Source organism: Coregonus clupeaformis, chromosome 4, assembly GCF_020615455.1.
Source record: "Coregonus clupeaformis isolate EN_2021a chromosome 4, ASM2061545v1, whole genome shotgun sequence".
In the NCBI taxonomy this organism is placed as follows: domain Eukaryota; kingdom Metazoa; phylum Chordata; class Actinopteri; order Salmoniformes; family Salmonidae; genus Coregonus; species Coregonus clupeaformis.
In genome coordinates, this window is record NC_059195.1 from 104,932 (window position 1) to 130,961 (window position 26,030).

A 26,030-nucleotide genomic window follows, 5' to 3' on the forward strand; every position below is an offset into this window, starting at 1 on the left:
ATGTTCTCGCAGAGATGCTGGTTACGGGTGAGAGACACAAGCTGATGGACGTCAGAGAGAGAGATAGAGGGAGAGTTGTATATAGGAAGGGCTGAGAGAAGAGGGGATAGAGGCACTGACTCAGGTCTGTGTTCAAGACCAATGACTAGACCCGGAAGTGCTTACTGTCTCAACATTGTCTTCTCAAATGTTGGCATTGGGTTTTGAATAAGGGCTTTCAGTTTCACTGAGAATCTCTAAATGTACAATGTGGGAAACACCCCTCTTTTTCCTGTTCTGAATGTATAGTTTTTTCCATTGCTTTCTCTCTAGCTCGTCTGACGGAAAATTAACTGTTTATGCATGTCTGCATAGACTACGTCTGTGTGTCTGTCTATGTTTTCTATGTAAATATTTTATTATCTTCCCTCAGACTTCAACAGGGCTCAAATTGAAAGGAATTACTTGGGCTGCAGTCGGGCCAACCCACATGCCTTTTGCTCTCTATGGTTTTTATTCTGTGCCAGGTCAGCTTTTCCTTCCCCTTGACTCTCGCATTCACTGGCTTCTTCATAGGTTCACTTTGCTCTGAAGAAGAACCATAGGAGTGATGGGAGTCTCTTATGTCAAATGCCTTCTACCCTGCACATACATAACTCTACTGAGTGTGTTAACCTCATTACCACACACAAACCTTGAAGCTGTGCTTGTCATGTCCATTGCAATTATAAGAGCACTGACATGATATTAGTGGAACATATGAAAGCTCCCAGTACCACTCTGCAGCTCTGAGATTGGTTCTCACCGCATTGGCTCCCAGTACCACTCTGCAGCTCTGACAGAGGTTCTCACCGCATTAGCTCCCAGTACCACTCTGCAGCTCTGAGAGTGGTTCTCACCGCATTGGCTCAGTATTGCAGCTCTAAGAGGTTCTCACCGCATTAGCTCCCAGTACCACTCTGCAGCTCTGAGAGAGATTCTCACTGCATTGGCTCACAGTACAACTCTGCAACTCTGAGAGAGGTTCTCACCACTGACTGTTGACACACAGGCATTCCAGCCTGGAATGCTCGTCTCTGCTGCAAATAAACCAAAATAGACTTTGTGCCTCTTCATGTGCCATCGTGGGGCCCTGAGTTTTCCCTGATGGGTCAGACAGTCAGGAAAAACTCTGGGCCCTGGCTATGTGGGCACGCTATAATCAGGTTTGGCAGTTAACTGGCACGTCATTGCGGTATTTATTTACCTGATGGTCTCGCTTGCATTACTCGCTCAATCACACAACGTTCATACATTTACATTTTAGTCATTTAGCAGACGCTCTAATCCAGAGTGACTTACAGTTAGTGAGTGCATACATTTTTCATAATATAATGATGTTGACCTTCAGGCCAATTTCAGGGATTAGTGAATATCTTTATTTTCCCCACTATCTTTCTCTCCCCCAGGTGTGTGTGTGTGTGTGTGTGTGTGTGTGTGTGTGTGTGTGTGTGTGTGTCTGTGCCTCTCTTTCTCTGACCCTGGTGTCATCCTGTGATCTGCTCTGATCTGGGGGCCTGTATGTCTCGGAGCCCCTGCTCTAATGGGTTCAGTGGGCTGGTATGCAGCAGGAATCTTTGGATCAAGGTGATTTCACGCTCCCCCACGTTTTCCCAGGGCTCGGCCCAGTCTCTGTTACCTCTGTGCGACTTGGAGTGTGTGATAGTGGCTGACACGTGTTATCATTAGACACATGCACACACAGTAGCATTGAGCAAAGGGAGGTTTATCTGTCTGACACCTCCATTTCCCCCAAGGTTTGGATTATGGCTGCCTGGTATGAGCATGGCAGCCATGGTCCCATATGGTCTCCAGCTGAGACTCCTGCCCTGCACACTATAACTGAGGTCGTCAACTTGTTTCCCCATAGGCCTATATTAATTGCATATCTGTCTGACCTGAAAGTGGAATGCAAACTGAATGCTTTCAGCCTGTCCCCTTTGAAGTAAAACTAATCTGACTAACCTTGACATTCCCATGGAGACAATTCGCCCTCTCTTTCTGGGCATTCCGTTCTCATAACAACTCAGCAGATGCTGCAGCAGTTTGTTTCTCTCAATGAAACTCCATATTTCATTCAGTTATTTTTGGTAATGATTGTGAAAGAGGAAATGTGTGTTATCATCCCAGCAAGATGTTGCTTTTTCAGCTCAATGATTTGTAGTTCCTCTTTCAACAATAGTATAGGTGATTGTTCTGTAAACATTGAGATAGTTGAACTAAGATAGTTGAACTAAAGAAAAGCTTGCGGTTTAGTTTGCTAGATTCCAAGCTCTTGATAATTAATCAATTAAGTGCCAATTAAGAATAGCCTAGTTATAATCTTATAATAACACGGTTATTTGAAATTCGTTAGCCGTAGTAGAAGCAGTAGCCTGGTTAAAGATGACAAACAAAGATGTAAGAGATACAGAAACCTCACAATGCTAGTGTGATCGATTAGGTTCATGTCTGACATTTCTATATTTTCGATTTCACTGCATCAGCGCATGTGTGAGGCCGGAGTTGGGGTGGGGAGAGGGACAAGTTAAACGAGTGAGGTGGCATTCATCCGGTTCCTGCTTCTAGCAACACAGCAAGAGATAGAGCAAAAGCTTGTTGTACAATCTATCACTATAGCCTAGCCAATTGTTGTGCAGAATGAGATATGCTTGCGTCATAGCCTATAGCCTACCCTGCGTTTATTCAGACTTCAATAAGAAGAAAGTAGCCTAAAGGTCAGAGCTGAGAGGAAACAGAGGCTATCGAGAGGCAGGACTACGCTGGAATAAACCCTGCAGTCTCACCCATGCTTCCTCCCGAATAGCCTACTTCTCCAGCAGTTTTACACTGTCCCCACTACTGTTTTGACGTTATAATTTTTTTCTGCAAAGGAAAGAACCGAACCATGGAACTTCTTTGCTTCGAGGACAAAGTCGTGAGAGCCCAAATTGACCCCAACATTCTCTATGACGACAGAGTATTGCAAAGTCTGCTAACCATTGAAGACAGGTTTCTACCGCAATGTTCGTATTTTAAATGTGTCCAGAAGGACATTCAGCCACAAATGAGGCGAATGGTTGCAGGATGGATGCACGAGGTTTGTGAGCGTTTTTAGCCTACATGTGCATTGATCAGGTATATTGCTGCTTGAAGGCATGTGTGCATTGGTCAGGTATATTGTTTGAAGTCATTTACTTCCCTCACTCTAATAAGTGTGCCTTGTATAATACGATTTGATTTCTCTAATCCAAATCAACATGTGTGTGCGTTTTTGTGTAAGAATGTTGCAAGTTGTTCATAGGCGCATGTTCTAATAACTCTGTAATAAGGTTGTGTATTTATTCAGATGGTTTATTGAAGTTTCATAGCATGGTTGTTTTGAGAGCTGACATGCATGTCGTGTAGCCGAATTTTAACAATTTAATTCACTGAGAAATGACCCATGCAATGCGTTGTGGTGCTTCGGAAGTTCCACCAGGCTAGTTAAAGTCATCACCATGCATTTAAGTTCGCGGAATGTCAACATCTTGGATTGTATTAGTCATGGAATCAGTCAAATGAAAGAAGACATTTTAAGCTTCATTTTCATGTTGAATCTATCCAATTTGAACGTTCTGAATAATTATGACCATTTTTGGAAAATATTATTTCCAGTTCTTGTTGCGTCAAAACAGCAAGCACGCACAGGCTACTTTCGTTTTTTCAATTATAAACCTTTATCAAAGACAAATTATTCTCACAATTTTCGGGAATGGTTTAGGAATGGTTTATGAACATTACGCATACAATTTCCCTGCTGTAGCTAATTTATTTATATTAGTAATTATTTTTTGAAAATATGTCGGACATGGCGAAATGAGCAGCGTGGGTGTTTGGGCATAACTTCCGCTACAGGCTATAATGAATGAGAGCTTTTTGACATACTTTGATATTTAAGCTTTTAATGCGGATCCACTGACTGAATATCGACAACATAGATCACATTTGGTTTTCCCATCATGCACAATTTGATATTTTCTTGTTTCTGCAGACATTAATGTAAATATTGATATAATAATAAAAAAATAGTAGGCCTAATATTATAATAATATTCTCTCCCACCAGGTTTGTGAAGAGGAGAAGACTGAGGAAGACGTTTTCCCCTTGGCTATTAATTATTTGGACAGATTTTTAGCGGTGGTGCCCACTAGAAAGTCTTATTTGCAACTTCTAGGAGCTGTATGCATGTTCCTTGCAACAAAGTTAAAGGAGAGTCGTCCATTAACTGCAGAAAAGCTGTGCATGTACACAGACAACTCCATCACACCAAGGGAGCTGCTGGTAAGAAACAATTGTTTTCTCATAATGCATGGAAAAGTATGCAATTACTTAAAACGTCATACATTCATGTATAGCCCAATAATTGTACAAGATTATACTTTTTTCTTCAGACATATTTAGTTAGATATGTCAGTGTACAGTTCTGGAGACTGATTAATTCCTTGGCCATACAGTAGGCCTATGCATGCATGAGGAGAGTGCCTGATCAGATCTGAACTGAAGTGGCCTGTGTTGCCATCTAGTGGCAGTTATTTGTCTTGTGGTAGAAGGATTTAAACATTTCCAACATTGTGAATCAAGAATTTGTAGAAAGGAACAGTAGTGCATACATCCACAAAGGGTTCTATTAAGATCCACTGGTTGAGGAAGTTTATATGCATTAGTTTCATAATATCCAACTGTGTTTTCTTGACCACTCTCTCTGTTGTTAATTGAATGATTGGTCTCGCTCAGGGGCCAGTTATTCACAGGTTATCCCACAGGGGACCCCCAGTTAACCAGCCCACCCTCCTAGCAACTCTTTAAAGCCTGTCACTCCCTAGTATCAGATAAGACATTCCTCCCTACCATTACATCAATATTTCTACAGTAAATGGCATGTCCCACCCATGTTGCTCAAGAGGCCAAATATGAATCACCATAGGAGAGCTATAGGACTGTGTCCTCTTCTCCTCTGCTGTCCAGCTGCTGGGGTTGCATCAGCACACAACCCTTGTGCTAGAGGTTTCCTTGGAAAAAGTCAATGGAAACTTATAGTTAGAGACTAGCCTGGTCCCAGATGTGTTTGTGCTGTCTTGCCAATTCTTAAGGTCACAGTAATGCAAACTCATGCTAGACGGCACAAACAGACCTGGGACCAGGCTAAGAAGAGACATGGTGAAATTGAGATTCTTTGTCAATGAGCCACAGCTGGTGCATCAGCTGGGAGAGAGAGGGGAATTCAGGGGGTTTCTAGCAAGGGCAGCTGTCCAGGAAGTGAGCGCAGCAGCGACAACAGAACAGACCTCCTCCCTGCACATCTTCAGTCTACATTCTCCACGGGCTTAGCATAGGTTAATCTTTTGCATGTGTGGCGCTGCGCTGGTAGGAAACATATATGGATGAATGAAGTCTCGCTGTATGGCTGACGCTTGTCCTGGGCTGCCCATATCATCTGAGAGAGCCGCTCAGAGAGGGGGCTGTCCCTGTCCACGCTAACAGAGGGGTTTCAGTAAACATGGGCGTTCACTGCCACAGCCTCTGTCTCGGGTTGACACATCATCTCAAAGAGGAAACCAGTCGGGGGATCAGCTGAATTTGTCACATTGGCTGTTTTGTTCCATTCCTTTTCCCCTTGGGGTGAGGCTGCTTTTAACATAAAAGCTCCCTGCAGCATGCTAACCAACGCGGGCGGTGCAGACCAAAGACTCTAGCTAAGGCTTGTGACAGGAAGGAAGCAACTGTGGCTGCGATGCTGCTGTCTTTTTGGCTGGGACTGGAACCAGTGGCGAGGCTCGACATGTCACATCAAATCAAATCAAATTGTATTTGTCACATACACGTGTTTAGCAGATGTTATTGCGGGTGTAGCGAAATGCTTGTGCTTCTAGCTCCGACAGTGCAGTAATATCTAACAAGTAATATCTAACAATTTCACGACATATACCCAATACACACCAATCTAAGGAAGGAATGGAATTAAGAATATATACATATATGGACAAGCAATGACAGAGCGGCATGGACTAAGATACAGTAGAATATTATAGAATACAGTATATACATATACTGGGCTCCCGAGTGGCGCAGCGGTCTAAGGCACTGCATCTCAGTGCTTGAGGCATCACTACAGACCCCCTGGTTCGATTCCAGGCTGTATCACAACCGGCCATGATTGGGAGTCTCATAGGGCGGCGCACAATTGGCCCAGCGTCGTCCGGGTTTGGCCGGTGTAGGCCGTCATTGTAAATAAGAATTTGTTCTTAACTGACTTGCCTAGTTAAATAAAGATAAAATAAATAAATAAACATATGAGATGAGTAATGCAAGATATGTAAACATTATTCAAGTGACTAGTGTTCCATTTCTTAAAGTGGCCAGTGATTTCAATAAGCAGCAGCAGCCTCTAATGTGCTAGTGATGGCTATTTAACAGTCTGATGGCCTTGAGATAGAAGCTTTTTCATTCTCTCGGTCCAATCTTTGTGCACCTGTACTGACCTCGCCTTCTGGATGATAGCGGGGTGAACAGGCAGTGGCTCGGGTGGTTGATGTCCTTGATGATCTTTTTGGCCTTCCTGTGACATCGGGTGCTGTAGTTGTCCTGGAGGGCGGGTAGTTGAATAACAATGAGAGAACCATGCAGACAAATATTCAGACAGAGAGCGGGAGCGAGAGAGAGAGAGCAAAGAGAGAGTCGAGGAAAATGTTGCTCTGGTGTTGAATGATATCTCCTCTGAATTGAGACAGACTTGTTGGTATGCATGGTATTTCATGGCAAACAGATGAGTAACAGGATCAACAATCCTCAAACATCCCCTCAATACCCTACAACAGAATAAAACAATTGATAAAAGTCCCATGATGGTAGTGACTGCCGATTACTGCTTATCACTTATTAACCATAATTTCACATTATTTGACTTTAATAAAGTATTTCAGTTGTGTATATTACAATTGTTTTATTTGATTACTATTATTTCATTCCAAGTCATCATCTCATCTCTATAGAGCTGCTGCCTATGCTGTCTGACTAAATCACTATTTTAGTAGTTCTTCAAAGTAAATAAGGCATACTTTTATGACTGCTGAATACCAACTATCAATGAATTAGATCATGTATTTTCAGGTAGAGACCTCGCGAAGCAACAGCTGCTCTCTATATCACGCATTTATCTCTCTTCTGTAGCAGGCATAAATTAAACTCAGACCGGACAAGTAGATGCGCAATGGATTATGGTCATTGTAGTTAATTACCACGTTTAATGCGCTAAACTATGTAGTATATTGGCCTGTTGGAAAGGACAACTCGCACAGTTCAGGCTCGATCTGATTTATCCCTAGAGAAACTGTAAGATGTGCGCATTGAGCTCACAGAAGAAGGAAAGTTCACAGAAGGAAAAAAAAAACGACGTCAGTCAATTAGTAGTTTAAAAACCGACATTTTGGTTAATCGTTCAGCAGCTTATAAACCCAGCTCATGCATTTTTTGACAGTAAGGCTGAGTAAAGTGGTGAATGCATAATAATGATCCACAAGACATTGCAATTCTTCTCATGCTTTGTTTTCTTCCTTCCGTCTCTGTCCTCTAGGAGTGGGAGTTGGTGGTCCTAGGGAAGTTGAAGTGGAACATGGCGGCAGTCATCCCAAACGACTTTGTGGATCACATCATAGGCAGACTGCCCCTGCCCAAAGAGAAGCTATCTGTGGTCCGCAAGCACACACAGACATTCATCGCCCTGTGTGCCACAGGTAATAACAGGAAATGACCTCAGGAGACCTTCTGCTTCCTGATAGGATAGTCTCTCCTCTTTCTCCTTCACAATCTGTCTGACATTGTGACTCATCGTTGATTGCACTCATCTGACCCTCTACTCTGCAGTCTAAAGGCAGGGACCACAAACACACATCCATCCAATGACTGCTCTCCACGTTTCTGTTTCCATCACTGGAACACTGCTCGTAGCCTAATGGGGTCATCTTTACATTAGAACGGCTGCTAAAAGCAGATGCAAGCTGTATCAGAGCACTTTGAGCATATAAGGCATTAATAGTATAGTTAAAGGAGGCTGGGAGAATCCTCTCAGTGCGTGTAGTGTTTAGGTTAGCCTCCCCCTGTGATGACAGTGGGTGGATGAGTCTCCTCGCCTGCTGTTTGGCTCCCCTTCCACCTCCTCCTCTGTGGACTAGGATGACTCGGGTGCAGCAGCTGGGTTGCTCTCTCGCTCTCTCTTTCTGAGTATTGTTTGTTGACAGAGGCCCTTCCAGGTTTGATAAGTCAGAACTGGCAGCCGGCAGTCTTCCTTCCTTCCTCCCCCAGCCTCTGTACATCTCTGCTGTGGAGCAGGATGGACTCAGATGCTGCTTCAGGCCCTTCCTAAACTCTAAGGGTGAATCCCAATGGGTTTGTTTCCTTTCCTATATCCTACTGTATGTCCTACCGCCTATGTCCTTGTTCTGATTGAATGGACTGCAGTAATAAGACAGTCCCAACTAGCTTACCTGTAGGCAGCTGCTGGTCTATTTCTCTCTTCTATATATTCAATCTTTCACATACGTTTTTTTCCTTGTCAGACAATTTTAGAGGGAGGAATTAAAACGTAGGGAAAAAGTCCACTTTGGTGTATTCAGATTTACTGCCATGTGTCTCTTTGATCCGATCTGGCCCATAAGTCCTTGTTTACTACAATATGGTATTCAAGCCATAGGCTCCTTCAATGAGGTTCATGCCCTGTGGCTGTTTAGTGCCATTTTAGTGTTGCATTTTTTATTTGGGCGTGTTTCAGCGGTCTCCCCACTATTCATAAGCGGCCCGTTTATATCATAAGCGCAAAACAGCCACAATAAAAAAAGAATCCGCTGTGGTTTAGCAGTAATGTAAATGTTTGGGGTTTTATGTGCTGTTCTGAATGTTGTTCTCATGACAGGGGAGCTCTCTGGCCTTTGCACAGCTGGACTCTTGAGGAGGAGACGAGAGTGGTTGGACTACTCCCTGGGGTTGATCCAAAGCTATCAGTCACATCCTCTTTCTATAAAGAGAGAGAAGGCCACAGCACAGAGACCAGGGTCTGTGCTTGGCTGGATTGTGCTGTGCTGGGGCTAGAGCTGGAGCTAACCCCAGTCCACGTTAGGGCCGTTTCCTTTCCTCCAGGCCTGCTTCCTCTCTCCCCCGCCAGCCAGCCATCCGGCAGGGCTGTTGTCGCTCAGGGCTCTGGGCCTGGTTGATGGTGGACAAGAGGGAGTAGTTCCTGGAACTTATTGCTCACTGAGTAGGAGGATTCCTGCTCTGTTTTCCTAATCACAGCTGAGGCAGAGTGAGGGAAAACACACAGACTCCACCACGGCCATTTTGGACATGTGTTAGACTGTGGGAAAGTTGGGTTAAGCTCTTTAAGAACTCATATTAAGAGATTATAAAGATGTTTGAACGTCTTTAAATGCTCAGCTCCCTTACTTCATTTGGACTACTCCTTGACTTGATAGTGCATCTTGTGTGAATGTGTTAATCTATGGGAAAGTAGAGTTCAACTCAGTTCGTAACTTATATTATAGACTTGTCCCTCTTTAAATGCTTCCTCACTTCCTTTGGACTACTCCTTGACTTGAATGTGTAACTACGATTCTGGTTTGTCACCCCTTGACTTGACTGTTGTGAACTCACTGATGTCCGACAGGTGACTGATGGATCACGTTGTCTCTTGTCCTCAGATTTCAGCTTCGCCATGAACCCCCCCTCCATGATCGCTTCGGGCAGCGTGGGGGCGGCAGTCTGCGGCCTGCAGCTGGACAAATCAGACCAGGCCCTGAGTCGAGACCGTTTGACTGACCTGCTGGCTAAGATCACCAACACAGAGGTGGTAAGTAGTGTCTATAGCCTGATCCCAGGTCTGTTTGTGATGTTTGGCCAATTCAGAAAGCACAAACAGATCTGAGATCAGGCTAGGTAAGTGCTACACGGCAGACATTTTAGGAGCATGGTAGGGAACTTTTGAAGAGTTGGTAATATCAGTGTTGGTGAGCGTATAGCGCAAAATACTTAATGTGTTCCAACATTGGGCACCGACACCCTCTTCGTCTGCCTGTTAGACTTAGCTATTCACCAACGTTTCTGGGCTTGGAGCACGGAGACCGTCCTGATAAACAAGAGCGATGCTACAGTATGCCTGCAGTAGTCGCACATTGAAGCTATTTACTTTTCATGGAGTCAGAGCCTGTGGGTCTTGGCTCGGGACCCAGACTGCAGCTATAAAGAGCAGAGGCGAGGGAATGTCTTCTTAGAACCCAGGGCCACATTCTTGTGGTAGGACACAGGCAGGCAGTTCCTTTGTATGGCTCCCACTTTAGCTCTCCTCTCTCCTGAAAGAGCATGTTGCTAATGCCTAACAGAGCCTCCATCTTTCCAGGGGAAATGGCAGCAGAGAAACGAGCACAGATTTCCTAACTCTTTAAGATGACATGCATTGAGAGCCCGCTCACACTAACGGTAGCTAACGCACTTTTGTACATCGCGCTGTTCTGTACATTTGACCTTATTTTAGCACCCCAAAAACATAATACTTCCAGGTCAACTGTAATATGAATACCATTGTAAAGCACATTTTCTCTGGCTTTTTTCACCCGATGTCACGGTTTCGGCCGAGGCTGCTCCTTCTCCTTGTTCGGGCAGGCTTCGGCAGTCGTCGTCCCCGGAGTACTAGCTGCCACCGTTCGATGTTTCATGTTTGTTTGGTTTTGTCTAGTTGTACACCTGTCCCTTGTTAGTGTTTGATTTTGTTTCCTATTTAGTTATCGTGTGTTGGGTCAGGTGTTATGTGTGATTATTTTTGTCAGCTGTTGCCTTCAAGGAGTTTCCTCTCTCGTTATTTTGTAATTTCGAGAGTTCGCACTGTGTGCGCTTTTTCTTGTTTTTGCGCACTGTGTGTTGTGCGTAATTGTTCGTGCCGCCCGGTTGGGTTGGCGACTCATTCCTGTTTTGGAGTAAACAAAGTCTGTTGAAGAACACCCTTGTTCCTGCGCTTGATTCCCTGCACCACATCCACACGCAGCACTCTGACAGAATCACACATCACACTATGGAATCAGCAGGAGCAGCTGCGCCAACGGACATTATGGAGGACCGTCTTCGTGGGCAGGAGGACAGGATCAACCAGATCGGTCACGCCCTGGATCAGGTGATGAACACTCTCCACCGATGGGAGACCAGCGGGGTACCCACGCCCCCACCTACCGGACCATCCCCATCGGTCAGTCCTCCTGTCCCCCTTCCGGAACCCAGCGGGATTCGGCTCTCCCTCCCGAGGGCGTACGACGGCTCCGCTGCCGGGTGTCAAGGGTTCTTGCTGCAAGTGGAGCTCTACCTCGCCACCGTACACCCGGCTCCCTCGGGACACGAGGCGTCTCCGCCCTCATCTCCTGTCTCACCAGCAAGGCGTTGGAGTGGGCCAACGCCGAATGGAGGAGAATAGACGCCGCTACGGTTACCTATGCGGAGTTCTCCCGCCGCTTCCGTGCCGTGTTTGACCATCCACCGGAGGGGAAGGCGGCGGGGGGAGCGTCTGTTCTACCTCCGACAGGGGATGAGGAGCGCACAGGCTTTTGCATTGGAGTTCCGGACTCTAGCGGCAGATGCAGGGTGGAATGAGCGGGCCCTCATAGACCACTTCCGCTGCAGCCTCCGGGAGGACGTCCAGAGAGAGTTGGCGTGCAGGGATACCACGTTGTCGTTTGACCAACTGGTCGACATGGCCATTCGGCTGGACACCCTGCTCGCTACCCGTGGACGTCCCGGGGGGGGGGTTGCCCATTCCACCTTCCAGCGCCTCCGAGCCGAGCCCTATGGAGCTCGGAGGTGCTGGCGCTAGGGAACGGAGGAGTAGGAACCCGAGGGGGCCGTTCCCTGCACCAACTGTGGCCGTGGAGGGCACACCGCGGCTAGGTGTTGGGGAAGGTCCCCTGGTGGAGGTGAGGTCAGGCCAGGCATTGGGGAGTCCTCCCAGGTGAGTAGGCGCCCTACATACCCAGAGCTTTCTGTCGTTCACCTAACCTTGCCTGTTTGTTTTCCACAGGTTGCACCTCGTTCCCAGCATAAGGCGCTGGTAGATTCAGGCGCAGCTGGGAATTTTGTAGATCGCCAGTTCTGTGTAAAGTTAGGGATTCCCCTCCTTCCCGTTGATAAGCCTTTCCCTGTACATGCCCTAGATAGCCGTCCGTTAGGATCTGGGTTGATTAGGGAGGTCACAGCGCCTCTTAAGATGGTGACGCAGGGGGGTCATGAGGAGACGATTCAGCTCTATCTGATTGACTCTCCTGCGTATCCGGTGGTGCTGGGGCTTCCCTGGTTGATTACCCATGACCCTACTATTTCGTGGCGAGAGAATGCTCTTACAGGGTGGTCTGCTCAGTGTGTGGGGCTGTGTCTGGGTGTTTCCATAGGGGCGACCTCGGTGGAGAGTCCGAATCTAATGCCAGCACTGCAGATTCCCCCTGAGTATGAGGATTTGAAACTGGTGTTCAGTAAGACTAGGGCAGCGCAGCTGCCGCCTCATAGACAGGGGGATTGTGCGATAGATCTCCAGTCAGGAGCAGCTCTCCCGCGGAGCCATGTGTATCCCTTGTCCCAAGAGGAGAGGAAGGCAATGGAAACTTACATCGCCGAGTCTCTGAGACAGGGATACATACGGGCCTCCACTTCACCCGCGTCCTCAAGCTTCTTTTTTGTGAAGAAAAAAGATGGAGGTCTGCGCCCGTGTATTGATTACCGCGGTCTCAATCAGATTACAGTGAAGTACAGCTATCCACTTCCTCTGATTGCGACTATGACGGAGTCATTACACGGTGCTCAGTTCTTCACAAAATTGGATCTTAGGAGCGCATATAACTTGGTGCGCATTAGAGAGGGCGATGAATGGAAGACAGCATTTAGCACGACCTCCGGTCATTACGAGTATCTCGTCATGCCATATGGGTTAATGAATGCTCCCTCAGTCTTCCAATCCTTTGTAGATGAGATTTTCCGGGACATGCAGGGGCAGGGAGTAGTCGTGTACATAGACGATATTCTGGTGTACAGTTCTACCCGAGGCTGAGCATGTAGCCCTGGTGCGCCGAGTGTTGAGGAGGCTGTTGGAGCATGACCTATATGTCAAGGCAGAGAAATGTCTGTTCTTTCAGAAGTCGGTCTCCTTTTTGGGTTATCAATTGTCTGCGTCAGGGGTGAAGATGGAGGTTGACCGGGTGTCAGCTGTGCGTAATTGGCAAACCCCAACCACTGTGAAAGAGGTGCAACAGTTCTTGGGTTTTGCGAATTATTACCGGAGGTTTATCCGGGGTTTTGGACAGGTGGCAGCTTCCATTACGTCTCTGTTGAAGGGGGGTCCGGTGCGCTTGCAGTGGTCAGCTGAGGCGGACAGGGCTTTTGGGAGACTGAAGGACCTGTTTACCTCGGCGCCGGTGTTGGCGCATCCGGATCCCGCTTTGCCTTTCCAGGTAGAGGTAGACGCGTCCGAGGCTGGTATTGGGGCCGTTCTCTCCCAACGGTCTGGCACACCACCTAAACTCCGCCCCTGTGCTTTTTATTCTAAGAAGCTCAGTCCGGCGGAGCGGAATTATGACGTAGGGGACAGGGAGCTGTTAGCCGTGGTACAGGCCCTAAAGGTGTGGAGGCATTGGCTTGAGGGGGCTCAACACCCTTTCCTCATTCTAACTGACCACCGTAACCTGGAATACATCCGGGCAGCTAGGAGACTGAATCCTCGCCAGGCCCGCTGGACTATGTTTCTAGCCCGGTTTGTGTTTAAAATCACTTACATCCCTGGGTCCCAGAACGGGAAGGCAGATGCCCTGTCTCGGCGATATGACACGGAGGAGAGGTCCGTTGAGCCCACTCCCATACTACCGAAGTCGTGTCTGGTTGCACCGGTGGTATGGGAGGTCGATGCCGAGATCGAGCAGGCATTACGCACCGACCTAAGTCCTCCCCAGTGTCCTGTGGGTCGGACGTACGTTCCGCTCGAGGTACGCGATCGCCTCATTTATTGGGCTCATACGTCCCCCTCCTCTGGACATCCAGGTATCGGCCGGACAGTTCACTGCCTTAGCACTAAGTACTGGTGGCCAACGTTAGCCAGGGATGTGAGGATTTATGTCTCCTCCTGTTCGGTGTGTGCCCAGTGTAAGGCGCCCAGACATTTGCCCAGGGGTAAGCTACAACCCCTGCCCGTTCCACAACGACCCTGGTCCCACCTCTCGGTGGATTTTGTTACAGACCTTCCCCTCTCACAGGGGAATACTACCATCCTGGTCGTTGTGGATCGGTTCTCGAAGGCCTGTCGTCTCCTACCCATGCCGGGTCTACCTACTGCCCTACAGACCGCTGAGGCTCTGTTTACCCATGTCTTCCGGCATTACGGGTACCCGAGGATATAGTGTCTGATCGAGGCCCCCAGTTCACCTCCAGAGTGTGGAGAGCGTTTATGGAACGGTTGGGGGTTTCGGTGAGCCTTACCTCGGGTTACCACCCGGAGAGTATTGGGCAGGTTGAACGTGTCAACCAGGATGTGGGGAGGTTTCTGAGGTCTTATTGCCAGGGCCGGCCGGAGGAGTGGGCGAGATACGTTCCGTGGGCCGAGATGGCGCAGAACTCTCTCCGCCACTCCTCCACCCAACTAACCCCTTTCCAGAGTGTGTTAGGGTACCAGCCGGTTCTGGCACCTTGGCACGAGAGCCAGATCGAGGCCCCTGCGGTGGATGAGTGGGTGCGGCGCTCGGAGGAGACGTGGAACGCTGCCCACGTTCATCTGCAGCGGGCCATCCGTCGGCATAAGACGAGCGCCGATCTCCACCGCAGTGAGGGGCCTGTGTACGCACCTTGAGATCGAGTCTGGCTCTCGACCAGAAACCTGCCCCTCCGCCTGCCCTGCCGGAAGCTGGGTCGGCGGTTTGTGGGGCCATTTAAAGTCCTGAGGAGGTTGAACGAGGTGTGTTACAGGTTAGAACTGCCTATTGATTACAGGAATATTAACCCCTCGTTTCATGTGTCTCTCCTCAGGCCGGTGGTAGCTGGTCCACTCCAGGATTATGAGATAGAGGAGATTCCTCCGCCCCGTTGGACATCGAGGGGGCTCCGGCGTACACTGTGAGGTCCATCCTTGATTCGAGACGCCGGATGGGGGGTCTCCAATATCTCGTGGAGTGGGAGGGGTACGGCCCGGAGGAGCGGTGCTGGGTGCCGAGGAGGGACATATTAGACCTGTCCCTGCTGACCGAGTTCCATCGGGGTCATCCTACGCGCCCTGCTCCGCGTCGTCCTGGTCGTCCCCGAGGCCGGGATCGGCGCACGGCTGGAGCCGCGCGTCAAGGGGGGGGTACTGTCACGGTTTCGGCCGAGGCTGCTCCTTCTCCTTGTTCGGGCAGGCTTCGGCGGTCGTCGTCCCCGGAGTACTAGCTGCCACCGTTCGATGTTTCATGTTTGTTTAGTTTTGTCTAGTTGTACACCTGTCCCTTGTTAGTGTTTGATTTTGTTTCCTATTTAGTTATCGTGTGTTGGGTCAGGTGTTATGTGTGATTATTTTTGTCAGCTGTTGCCTTCAAGGAGTTTCCTCTCTCGTTAGTTTGTAATTTCGAGAGTTCGCACTGTGTGCACTTTTTCTTGTTTTTGCGCACTGTGTGTTGTGCGTAATTGTTCGTGCCGCCCGGTTGGGTTGGCGACTCATTCCTGTTTTGGAGTAAACAAAGTCTGTTGAAGAACACCCTTGTTCCTGCGCTTGATTCCCTGCACCACATCCACACGCAGCACTCTGACACCCGATTTGTCCAACTTATCACCTCTAACATGTAAATAAAACACTATAAAGAGTTTATATAATGTCTCATTACATACCTATTTGAAGGTTTGTGTCGAAGGGTTTTTAGGGCGGTGCTAAATTTATCTTCACAATTAAACTGTGGGTGTCACGGTTTTTGATGATGGCTCGCAGTGATTATGCGCAAAAAATAAAATTGATTGAATTAACTATTGATGAACTCACAAGTAATTAACTTTACACTCACCATTACACTCACCATTGATCATTTCTTGTTTTTAATCTGCGAGAGAAGCGCTACACCTGGTGGAAAGTGGCTGTACGGCACAGAATGAGTTGAATAATGCGTGGCGTACGTTACGTCGTTTGATGCCAACACAGTCGCTACAGTCCCATTAGTTTTCATTGCAGCCTCGTTTGAATGCCGCAGTTGCCCACATATGTATGGGATGGAGTTAGCTATCGTTATATATATTAGTGGAGGCTGGTGGGAGGAGCAATAGGAGGACGGGCTCATTGTAATGGCTGGAATGAAATTAATGGAATGGTATCAAACAGATCAAACATATGGACACCACATGTTTGACTCTGTCCCATTAATTCCATTCCAGCCATTACATTGAGCCCGTCCTCTTATAGCTCCTCCCACCAGCCTCCACTGCTATATATATATATATATATATATATACAGCTCTGGAAAAAAGTAAGAGGCCACTGCAAAATTATCAGTTTCTCTGGTTTTACTATTTATAGGTATGTGTTTGGGTAAAAATAACATTTTTGTTTTATTCTATAAACTACTGACAACATTTCTCCCAAATTCCAAATAAATATATTGTCATTTAGAGCATTTATTTGCAGAAAATGACAACTGGTCAAAATAACAAAAAAGATGCAGTGTTGTCAGACCTCGAATAATGAAATAAAGAAAATAAGTTCATGTTCATTTTTAAACAACACAATACCAATGTTTTAACTTAGGAAGAGTTCAGAAATCAATATTTGGTGGAATAACCCTGATAGCTTTCATGCATCTTGGCATGCTCTCCACCAGTCTTTCACATTGATGTTGGGTGACTTTATGCCACTCCTGGCACAAAAATTCAAGCAGATCGGCTTTGTTTGATGGCTTGTGACCATCCATCTTCCTCATAATCACATTCCAGAAGTTTTCAATGGGGTTCAGGTCTGGAGATTGGGCTGGCCATGACAGGGTCTTGATCTGGTGGTCCTCCATCCACACCTTGATTGACCTGGCTGTGTGGCATGGCGCATTGTCCTGCTGGAAAAACCAATCCTCAGAGTTGGGGAACAATGTCAGAGCAAAAGGAAGCACGTTTTCTTCCAGGACAACCTTGTACGTGGCTTGATTCATGCGTCCTTCACAAAGACAAATCTGCCCGATTCCAGCCTTGCTGAAGCACCCCCAGATCATCACCGATCCTCCACCAAATTTCACAGTGGGTGCGAGACACTGTGGCTTGTAGGCCTCTACAGGTCTCCGTCTAACCATTAGACGACCAGGTGTTGGGCAAAGCTGAAAATTGGACTCATCAGAGAAGATGACCTTACTCCAGTCCTCTACGGTCCAATCCTTATGGTCTTTTGCAAACCTCAGCCTGGCTCTTCTTTGCTTCTCATTGATTAAGGGCTTTTTTCTAGCTTTGCACGACTTCAGCCCTGCCCCTAGGAGCCTGTTTTGAACCGTCCTTGCCGTGCACTTCACCCCAGCTGCCGTTTGCCATTCTTTTTGTAGGTCACTTGATGTCATCCTACGGTTGTTGAGTGACATTCGAATGAGTTGGCGATCATCCCGGTCAGTAGAGAGTCGTTTTCGCCCTCTGCCGGTCTGTAGCTTTGTTGTCCCCAATGTCTGCTGCTTGACCTTGTTCTTATGAACCGCCGTCTTTGAAATTTTAAGGATGGAAGCAACCTGACGCTCACTGTATCCCTCTGCCAGTAAAACCAGAATTGAACCCTTCCTTTCCTCACTCAAAACTTTCCTTTTCAACTCTTTTGGCATGGTCAATAGTAATTTTTTGATTAATATTACTTTTGAGGTACTATTAGCCATCCAGCGGGTCCTATTGCAAGAGGATAGTGATGACCACAGCAGTGGTTTTTATAATTTTCCTCGTTAAATAAGATTATGTTCAGGTGATCACCTAATCAGTACCTAATTCAGTAGAATGAGGTGTGCCTGTGTTGGAATTCAACAGACACTGGAATGGAATGGCTGTCATACATGTAGAGATGCTGATTTAAGAAAAAGTTGCAGTGGTCTCTTAATTTTTTCCACAGCTGTATATATATACAGTGCCTTCGGAAAGTATTCAGACCCCTTGACTTCTTCCACATTTTGTTAGGTTACAGCCTTATTCTAAAATTGATTACATTTTTCCCCCCTCATCAATCTACACACAATACCCCATGCCAAGAGTGTGCAAAGCTGTCATCAAGGCAAAGGGTGGCTATTTGAAGAATCTCAAATCTCAAATATATTTTGATTTGTTTAACACTTTTTTGGTTACTACATGATTCCATATGTGTTATTTCATAGTTTTGATGTCTTCACTATTATTCTACATTGTAGAAATTTTAAAAATAAAGAAAAACCCTGTAGTGAGTAGGTGTGTCCAAACTTTTGACTGGTAGTGTAAGTATTCATAGCAACACCCACCCGTAGTATGCGTTCCAGCAGGTATATCTCACTGGTCATCCCCAAAGCCAACACCTCCTTTGGCCGCCATTCCTTCCAGTTCTCTGCTGCAAATGACTGTAACGAACTGCAAAAATCTCTGAAGCTGGAGACACTTATCTCCCTCACTATCTTTAAGCATCAGTTGTCAGAGCAGCTTACCGATCACTGCACCTATACACAGCCCATCTGTAATTAGCCCACCCAACTACCTCATCCCCATATTGTTATTTACATTGTTATTTATTTTGCTCATTTGCACCCCAGTATCTCTATTTGCACATCATCTTCTGCACATCTATCACACCAGTGTTAATACTAAATTGTAATTATTTTGCACTATGGCCTATTTATTGCCTTACCTCCATAACTTACTACATTTGCACACACTGTATATAGATTTTCTATTGTGTTATTGACTGTACGTTTTGTTTATTCCATATGTAACTCTGTGTTTGTTGTTTTTATCGCACTGCTTTGCTTTATCTTGGCCAGGTCGCAGTTGTAAATGAGAACTTGTTCTTAACTGGCTTACCTGGTTAAATAAAGGTTAAATAAATAAAATTAAAATTAAAATTCAGACCCTTTACTCAGTACTTTGTTGAAGCACCTTTGTCAGCGATTACAGCCTTGAGTCTTCTAGGGTATGACGCTACAAGCTTGGCACACCTGTATTTGGGGAGTTTCTCCCATTCTTCTCTGCAGATCCTCTCAAGCTCTGTCAGGTTGGATGGGGAGCGTTGCCGCACAGCTATTTTCAGGTCTCTCCAGAGATGTTCGATCGGGTTCAAGTCCGGGCTCTGGCTGGGCCACTCAAGGACATTCAGAGACTGTTGTCTTGGCTGTGTGCTTAGGGTCGTTGTTCTGTTGGAAGGTGAACCTTCGCCCCAGTCTGAGGTCCTGAGCGCTTTGGAGCAGGTTTTCATCAAGGATCTCTTTGTACTTTGCTCCATTCATCTTTGTCTCGATCCTGACTAGTCTCCCAGTCGCTGCCACTGAAAAACATCCCCACAGCATGATGCTGCCACCACAATGCTTCACCGTAGGGATTGTGCCAGGTTTCCTCCAGACGTGACGCTTGGCATTCAGGCCAAAGAGTTGACGCTTGGTTTCATCAGACCAGAAAATCTTGTTTCTCATGGTCTGAGAGTCTTTAGGTGCCTTTTGGCTAACTCCAAGCGAGCTGTCATGTGCCTTTTACTGAGGAGTGGCTTCCGTCTGGCCACTCTACCATAAAGTCCTGATTGGTGGAGTGCTATAGAGATGGTTATCCTTCTGGAAGGTTCTCCCATCTCCACAGAGGAGCTCTAGAGCTCTATCATAGTGACCGTTGGGTTCTTGGTCACCTCCCTGACCAAGACCCTTCTCCCCCGATTGCTCAGTTTGGCCGGGCGGCCAGCTCTAGGAAGTGTCTTGGTGGTTCCAAACTTCTTCCATTTAAGAATGATGGAGGCCACTGTGTTCTTGGGGACCTTCAATGCTGCAGAATTCTTTGGGTAACCTTCCCCAGATCTGTCCCTCAACACAATCCTGTCTCGGAGTTCTACGGACAATTCCTTCGACCTCATGGCTTGGTTTTTGCTCTGACATGCACTGTCAACTGTGGGACCTTATATAGACAGGTGTGTGCCTTTCCAAATAATTTCCAATCAATTTAATTTACCACAGGTGGACTCCAATCAAGTTGTAGAAACACCTGAAGGATGATCAATGGAAACAGGATGCACCTGAGCTCAATTTCGAGTCTCATAGCAAAGGGTCTGAATGCTTATGTTTTTTATTTTTAATACATTTGCAAAAATTTCTAAAAACCTGTTTTTGCTTTGTCATTATGGGGTATTGTGTGTAGATTGATGAGGAAAACAATTAATTTCATCAATTTTAGAATAAGGCTGTAACGTAACAAAATGTGGAAAAAGTCAAGGGGTCTTAATACTTTACGAAGGCACTGTATATGTATATGTGCTGTAGATGCGAAAATCTATAATTTTACGTCACAGACTAAAGGCCAGTTCAGCAGCACACAGGGACTCAGGGGCCACAGTCAGTCTTAAGACTAGGAACAACCCAGCATCTCTCGATAGACCTGTGGTTATTATGTGGCCATGGCAACGCTGGCGCTCAGACTGCTGCCCATTAGGTTTTAATTATCCGTACATTTCAAAGGAATGTTGGCCTCTTTGCGAGCTGTATGCACTCTTTAGGGTCTGCGCTTTCGGCTCAGTAGAGTCAGACCTCCCATGAGAGGACGCACGGAATCAGGGAAATGACTTTGGAGATTCACCCGCTGTCTCCTGGGTGATGAGAAAGGTTTCTTTGGTCTCAGGGCTGCTGTGTTCCTCTCAACAACCCTATGGCCCTTGGTCAAAAATGTTGCACTATAAAGGGAATATGGTACCATTTGGGAGTCCAGCCCGTTATCGACTTTAGGACTATTAGGAATGTTCTCCCCACACTTCAGGTGTGTTTGAGAGGATTCAAGGGCCCATTGAGTCGCCTGGTGTCTGTGTGCGCTGGTACCCATTGTTCTAGTGACTGACTGGTCATGAAACAGGCACGACCACCTATCACAAGACCCATAATTCCCTCCCGGCCTGGCCTGCCATGCATGTGACCAAAGCTATTCCAATAACAGTCAGATGTCAAACGTGTAACTGTGTGACAGCGTTAACTGTTTGTCCACAGGTGTCTGGGGTCAATCAAGAGTGTGTGTGTGTGTATGTACAGCCCCTAAAGTAGAGGTGTTAGTGTATTGATGTCTCTTCTCTGTGTGTGTTGCAGGACTGTCTGAAGGGGTGTCAGGAGCAGATAGAGCGGGTGTTGGCCAGTAGCCTGCAGCAGGAGCAACAGCAGCAGAGGCAGGAGGCCCAAGGCAGGCCGGGCAGCAAGACCATAGAGCAGCAAGACCAGTCCAGAACCCCAACAGACGTATCCAGCACCCCAACAGACGTACGCGACGTCAACCTATGAGCTTCCCACCACCACCACCATCTACAAGAGTGACGTCCACCAGCGAGCTCCCAGCAATCACGTCACTCTGTCAATCTATGGGATCCAACAACATTCGCAACGTCAAGCAATGAGCTGCCAGCACATACGCCAAGTCAACCAATGAACTCCCACCACTAAATGCCACACCAATCTATGAGTTCCCACCCTTGTGTGTTAAGTCAACCTGTGAGGTCTCACAAAGTTTGGGATGACAGTCTATGAGCTGCCAACAGCATCATGCTGGAATTATCAACTGATGAGAACTTTTATAAACAAGATAGAGAATAGGTTAAAGAAAATTGGGTGGCTCCCATCTATATTTAGCTGGTCACAAATTAACATATGTGCCATATTAAATTAAACAAGCTATTTTAGACACAAAATCTATTTGAAAACTTGATAGTGCCTTAGGTTTGCAGAAAGGAAACCTGAATAGATTTGCATACTTGAATTATAAAAATATAGAAATATTAGTTTTTTACTTGATAAAAATGCAAAATATAATTTTTCACTCGAAAAAAGCTAGCAAAAACATTTAGTTATTATTCATATTATTGTATTATAATTATTGTTATTATAAATATTGTTATCATTATTTCAATATAATTTAGTTTTATGATTATTATTATAATAATTGTTAATCATTATTAAGCATTTATCCATTTCACAGTGAGTGGGCGTTTCCCTCAGTTTCAAATACAGGAAGCCCCTGTAGTACTGTGTGCATTACATTACAGTAAGTGCTGGTTTGGTTCTGCACAGTGTTCATACACCTTTATTTAGGAGAAGCTAATGTACAGGAGGAGGAGAGCTGCATCTCCTGCCTGCTAAACTGTGCATCTGTAGCACTGCTTCCTATTTATGCTCTTATATGCTGGCCAGGAGAGGGCTGGGCCCACTCACACAGAACACACAGAGAGAGAGTGAGAGAGGGGGTAGAGACACACTGAGGAGACCTGAGGGTGTGTAGATACTGCCCCCTAAGGGTGAGAGTGAGGACAGAACAACTATCAGCTGTTAAGGTCTTGATTTCATTGCCAAGTTAATACCAAGCCAATATTTACTTTTCGAAATGAACAAGGCTATTTTTGTTGTTATATGTTATTGGATTGTGTGCTCTGAGAAACTCCTGCACATTATACAAAATTTATTGAGGATCATATATACCTTTTATACCAGGGAGCACTGTTTAAGTCTGTCAGTAAAGTTGGCGTGAAAGCATGTTTTTGTTCTGGATCAGCCAAAGCCAATACTAAGGAAAGGAAGACGGCATGATGGAGGGATGGTCTTAGTCTGGAGATGAGAATGAAACAACAGTTGTTTGTTTGTGTCAGATGGATTGTTAAAAAAGTTTTGTAGAGTTGGAGTGTATGGAAAATTTAGAGCAGTGAAAGTTTGGCAAAGGTGGAGTAGCCTATTGGAGAGTGAGAGGAGATGGCAAAAAAATGAGGTTTTGAGAGTGGAACTAGAGACGGCACGATTGGTGCCATGAAATGAAGGACTGCAGACAGTTGAAATGAGGGGGAAATGGATGAAGACATGGTAGGAAGCTCTCGAGTGGCACACCGGAACAAGCCTGTTCTTGATTGGAAGGGCTGCAGACGGTTATCATTCTGATAGGTCAAGAGTTGATCACGAGGGAGCAGTTTGGTGTGCTGGAATGTTTCCTGTAAGGGCCATACTGTTGTTAAATCCAACTAGATATTTAAGTCATGATCAAAGACTTGGATCAACCTAAATGCACTTTTAAAAACATGTTCCATAAAAGCTTAAGGGTATGGTGATCAAACGGGGTAGATGGGTTTTCTAATGTTTTATTTTTTTATTATGATTTTTTTTCTTTAAGTTATTTGATATTCTCTGGGCTGGATTCCCACTTAGGGTGATGCACAATGACTAGAAAGCATTTCCTGACCAATTAGTAGGAGAAGGGTTTACCAACGTGGAACCAAATCAATTGCAATGCAAACCTAGGAATGCTTTAAAACAAATCACATCTAGACTTGATTCTTTGATTACATCCATTTAACTTGAATTTTATTTTTGCCTGGTTCATATCCAAATCAATATGATGGTCCTAAGAAAGGATTACACATCATAATGTTTTTTTCTGGTTCATTGTTTTTTTGCAGTTTGTTTTGCTCCACAGTTCAGCTTGTTTGTCAGAAGAAAAAAAATGTTTCCTTATGGGGTGATACTATGTAAAAAAATTACTTAAAAAACATACAATCTTTAAACCTATAGGCAGAAAACTTTGCTCTTTACTTTTGGCATGCATTTTCAACAATGCAGAAAGAACTTAGAACCTATTTGCTTGTTTTTCTCATGAAACACAATTTTCTAAAAACTGAGAAAATATATGAGTAAGCCTTTAATGTTTTGTTTATGTTAATTACTTACATTAATTACTTCAATTAATTTCTAAGTGATGAAAGCCAAAATAGATCTGTTTATGTTTGATATCTTTTTCTTGCTGCTATTAAGCGTTTTGTTTTTCAATCTTATAATTGTGATATTCACTTGAGTGTGCTGCTAAATTATGAATTTTAAAGTATCCTATTGTTTCCTTGCTTTTTCCTTGTTGTATGTAAACTGTAGAGAGTGGTAAAGTAAGAAAGTGGGACATGTCTTGGACTGGAAGTACCATCTGCAGTTTTCTCAAATAGCATGTTTTACTCTCTTCTTTCCATTTATCTGGTGTTCTGTCGTTTCCTTGCTACATTCTCCCCTTGAAATGTTGTTGTAACTCAGGTTCATTGGACAATACCTCACAACTCAGCAGTTTTTTCAGGGAGTTAGAGGAATCAAATCTGACTCTGATGCATTTTGATAGGTTATAGATTATTTTCCTGGATGAGAGGCAGGAGATCCACGTGGCACCTCCTCTCTTTATACAACAGAAATTCCTTCTCATCTGTCAGATTACACTGATCTGTCGTTGGCCAAGTAGAGGACCATATACCAGTTATTTCATATCATACCTGGTGCTAAATAAAAGACGGCTATATAAAATGTATTTGGAAGATTAAAAAACAATATATTTGTATATAATTTTTCCTACTTATGAGTTACAACTTAATTGGCACATTTAGGATCAGTGTATTGGATTAAGTGGAATTAATTTTGTGAGGTACCCATTTAGTCAGAGTTTTTTTTTAATCATCAAAAAATAATGTTTGTGTTTAATCCTTCAGTGTGGAAATCTGTGGGTTTCCAGTTTGTTTTGACCCCCACCACTGTCAACCACATGTACCTCAGAAGTGTCTGATCTACAACTTCTGTTCAATAAATTTGACCCCAAAAAAAGAGTGAAGCATCTTTACTGGCTAGTAATGTAGCGGTCTTCTTTTCTGTGCTGGTTAAGGGAAGGTTAACCTCATCGCCAGGCTGAAATTGCTGGTGCATAGAGAGCCAGCTGGTGGACGAGATTAAGGGAAGGTGACATGTGTAGAGTGATTGGGTTGGTGGTGGTGTACTGTGCAGTCAAGTAACTATGCAGGCCCATATGAAGGTACGTTAAAGCTTGAGGGTGCTAAATGGCTTCTCATTTGATTGAAGATATACTGTACCAAAAGGCTATTGTGTGAGTCTGCAGCTATAGGCTTATCTGACACCTAGTGGCTGTGGGTTCAAACTTTTTATGGGGGGAGATCCTTACGCCAGAGCCACAGACTCCTTCACACTTGCTACTCTTCTCTTTGTAATTTTGACATCGAGAGTTGCAGAAACGTATACAAAAGCACAAATAGATGATAATTGAACCCACAACCTCTTGGATGTAAGTCAGTGCTTTGACTATTAAACCACCAAGTCTGTACCCCTTTCCTACAGACAAATGACCTAGCGGCCTCATGGGTGGAATCGTATTAATATTTTACATAATTTCATACTGAATAAATATTATTAAAAATATATATAATAATCTGGTGTTTCTATGTCAAACAGTTTGTTATACTTCAGTCTTCTGTGATGTAGGGCGGCAGGTAGCTTAGTGGTTAAGAGCATTGTGCCAGTAACCGAAAGGTCGCTGGTTCTAATCCCCGAGCCGACTAGGTGAAAAATCTGACTGTGCCCTTGAGCAAGGCACTTAACCCTAATTGCTCCTGTAAGTCGCTCTGGATAAGAGCGTCTGCTAAATGACTAAAATGTAAATGTATGTATATAAAGGGTCATATTGGGATGAAAACAAAAAAAGTATACATTTCAACTCAACTGACATGGTACAGGTGTCTTCTTTTTTTAAGTCCATAACCATGTGTGTGAGGTGTATACTTTTGTTTCAAAGTAGACTTGTTTAAGACTACCAAGAATCACTCTGTGACCCTGATTTAGTCCACTGCAGTAAAAGGTTAATGATTCTTCTTCCTATGTTGTATGTTTGACATTAAGAGTTGTAGAAATCCACACTAAAGTGTAAGAGTTGAGGATTGAACCTACAACTCTCAGGTGCAATGTATGGTTTTAACCTCAGAGCCACAGACTCCGGCATGCTTTCTATACTCTTTGTAATTTTGACAAGGAGAG

The 26,030-nt window shown here is 45.3% G+C and overlaps 1 protein-coding gene across 2 annotated transcripts; it reads left to right on the forward strand.

Moving 5' to 3' along the window:
* The first annotated feature begins 2,328 nt into the window (after positions 1–2,328).
* On the forward strand, positions 2,329–24,814 carry LOC121548857 (G1/S-specific cyclin-D2). 2 transcript variants are annotated; one of them, XM_041860486.1, is made up of 5 exons: positions 2,329–3,097; positions 4,105–4,320; positions 7,610–7,769; positions 9,726–9,874; positions 15,064–15,104. In XM_041860486.1, the coding sequence occupies exons 1-5, from the start codon at positions 2,906–2,908 to the stop codon at positions 15,094–15,096; spliced, it is 750 nt and encodes a 249-aa protein (XP_041716420.1). In that variant the 5' UTR covers positions 2,329–2,905; the 3' UTR covers positions 15,097–15,104. The 2 variants fall into 2 exon arrangements, with proteins under 2 accessions (XP_041716420.1, XP_041716411.1); XM_041860477.2 differs by lacking the exon at positions 15,064–15,104 and adding an exon at positions 21,297–24,814 and having other exon boundaries at positions 2,331–3,097.
* The last annotated feature ends 1,216 nt before the right edge of the window (positions 24,815–26,030 follow it).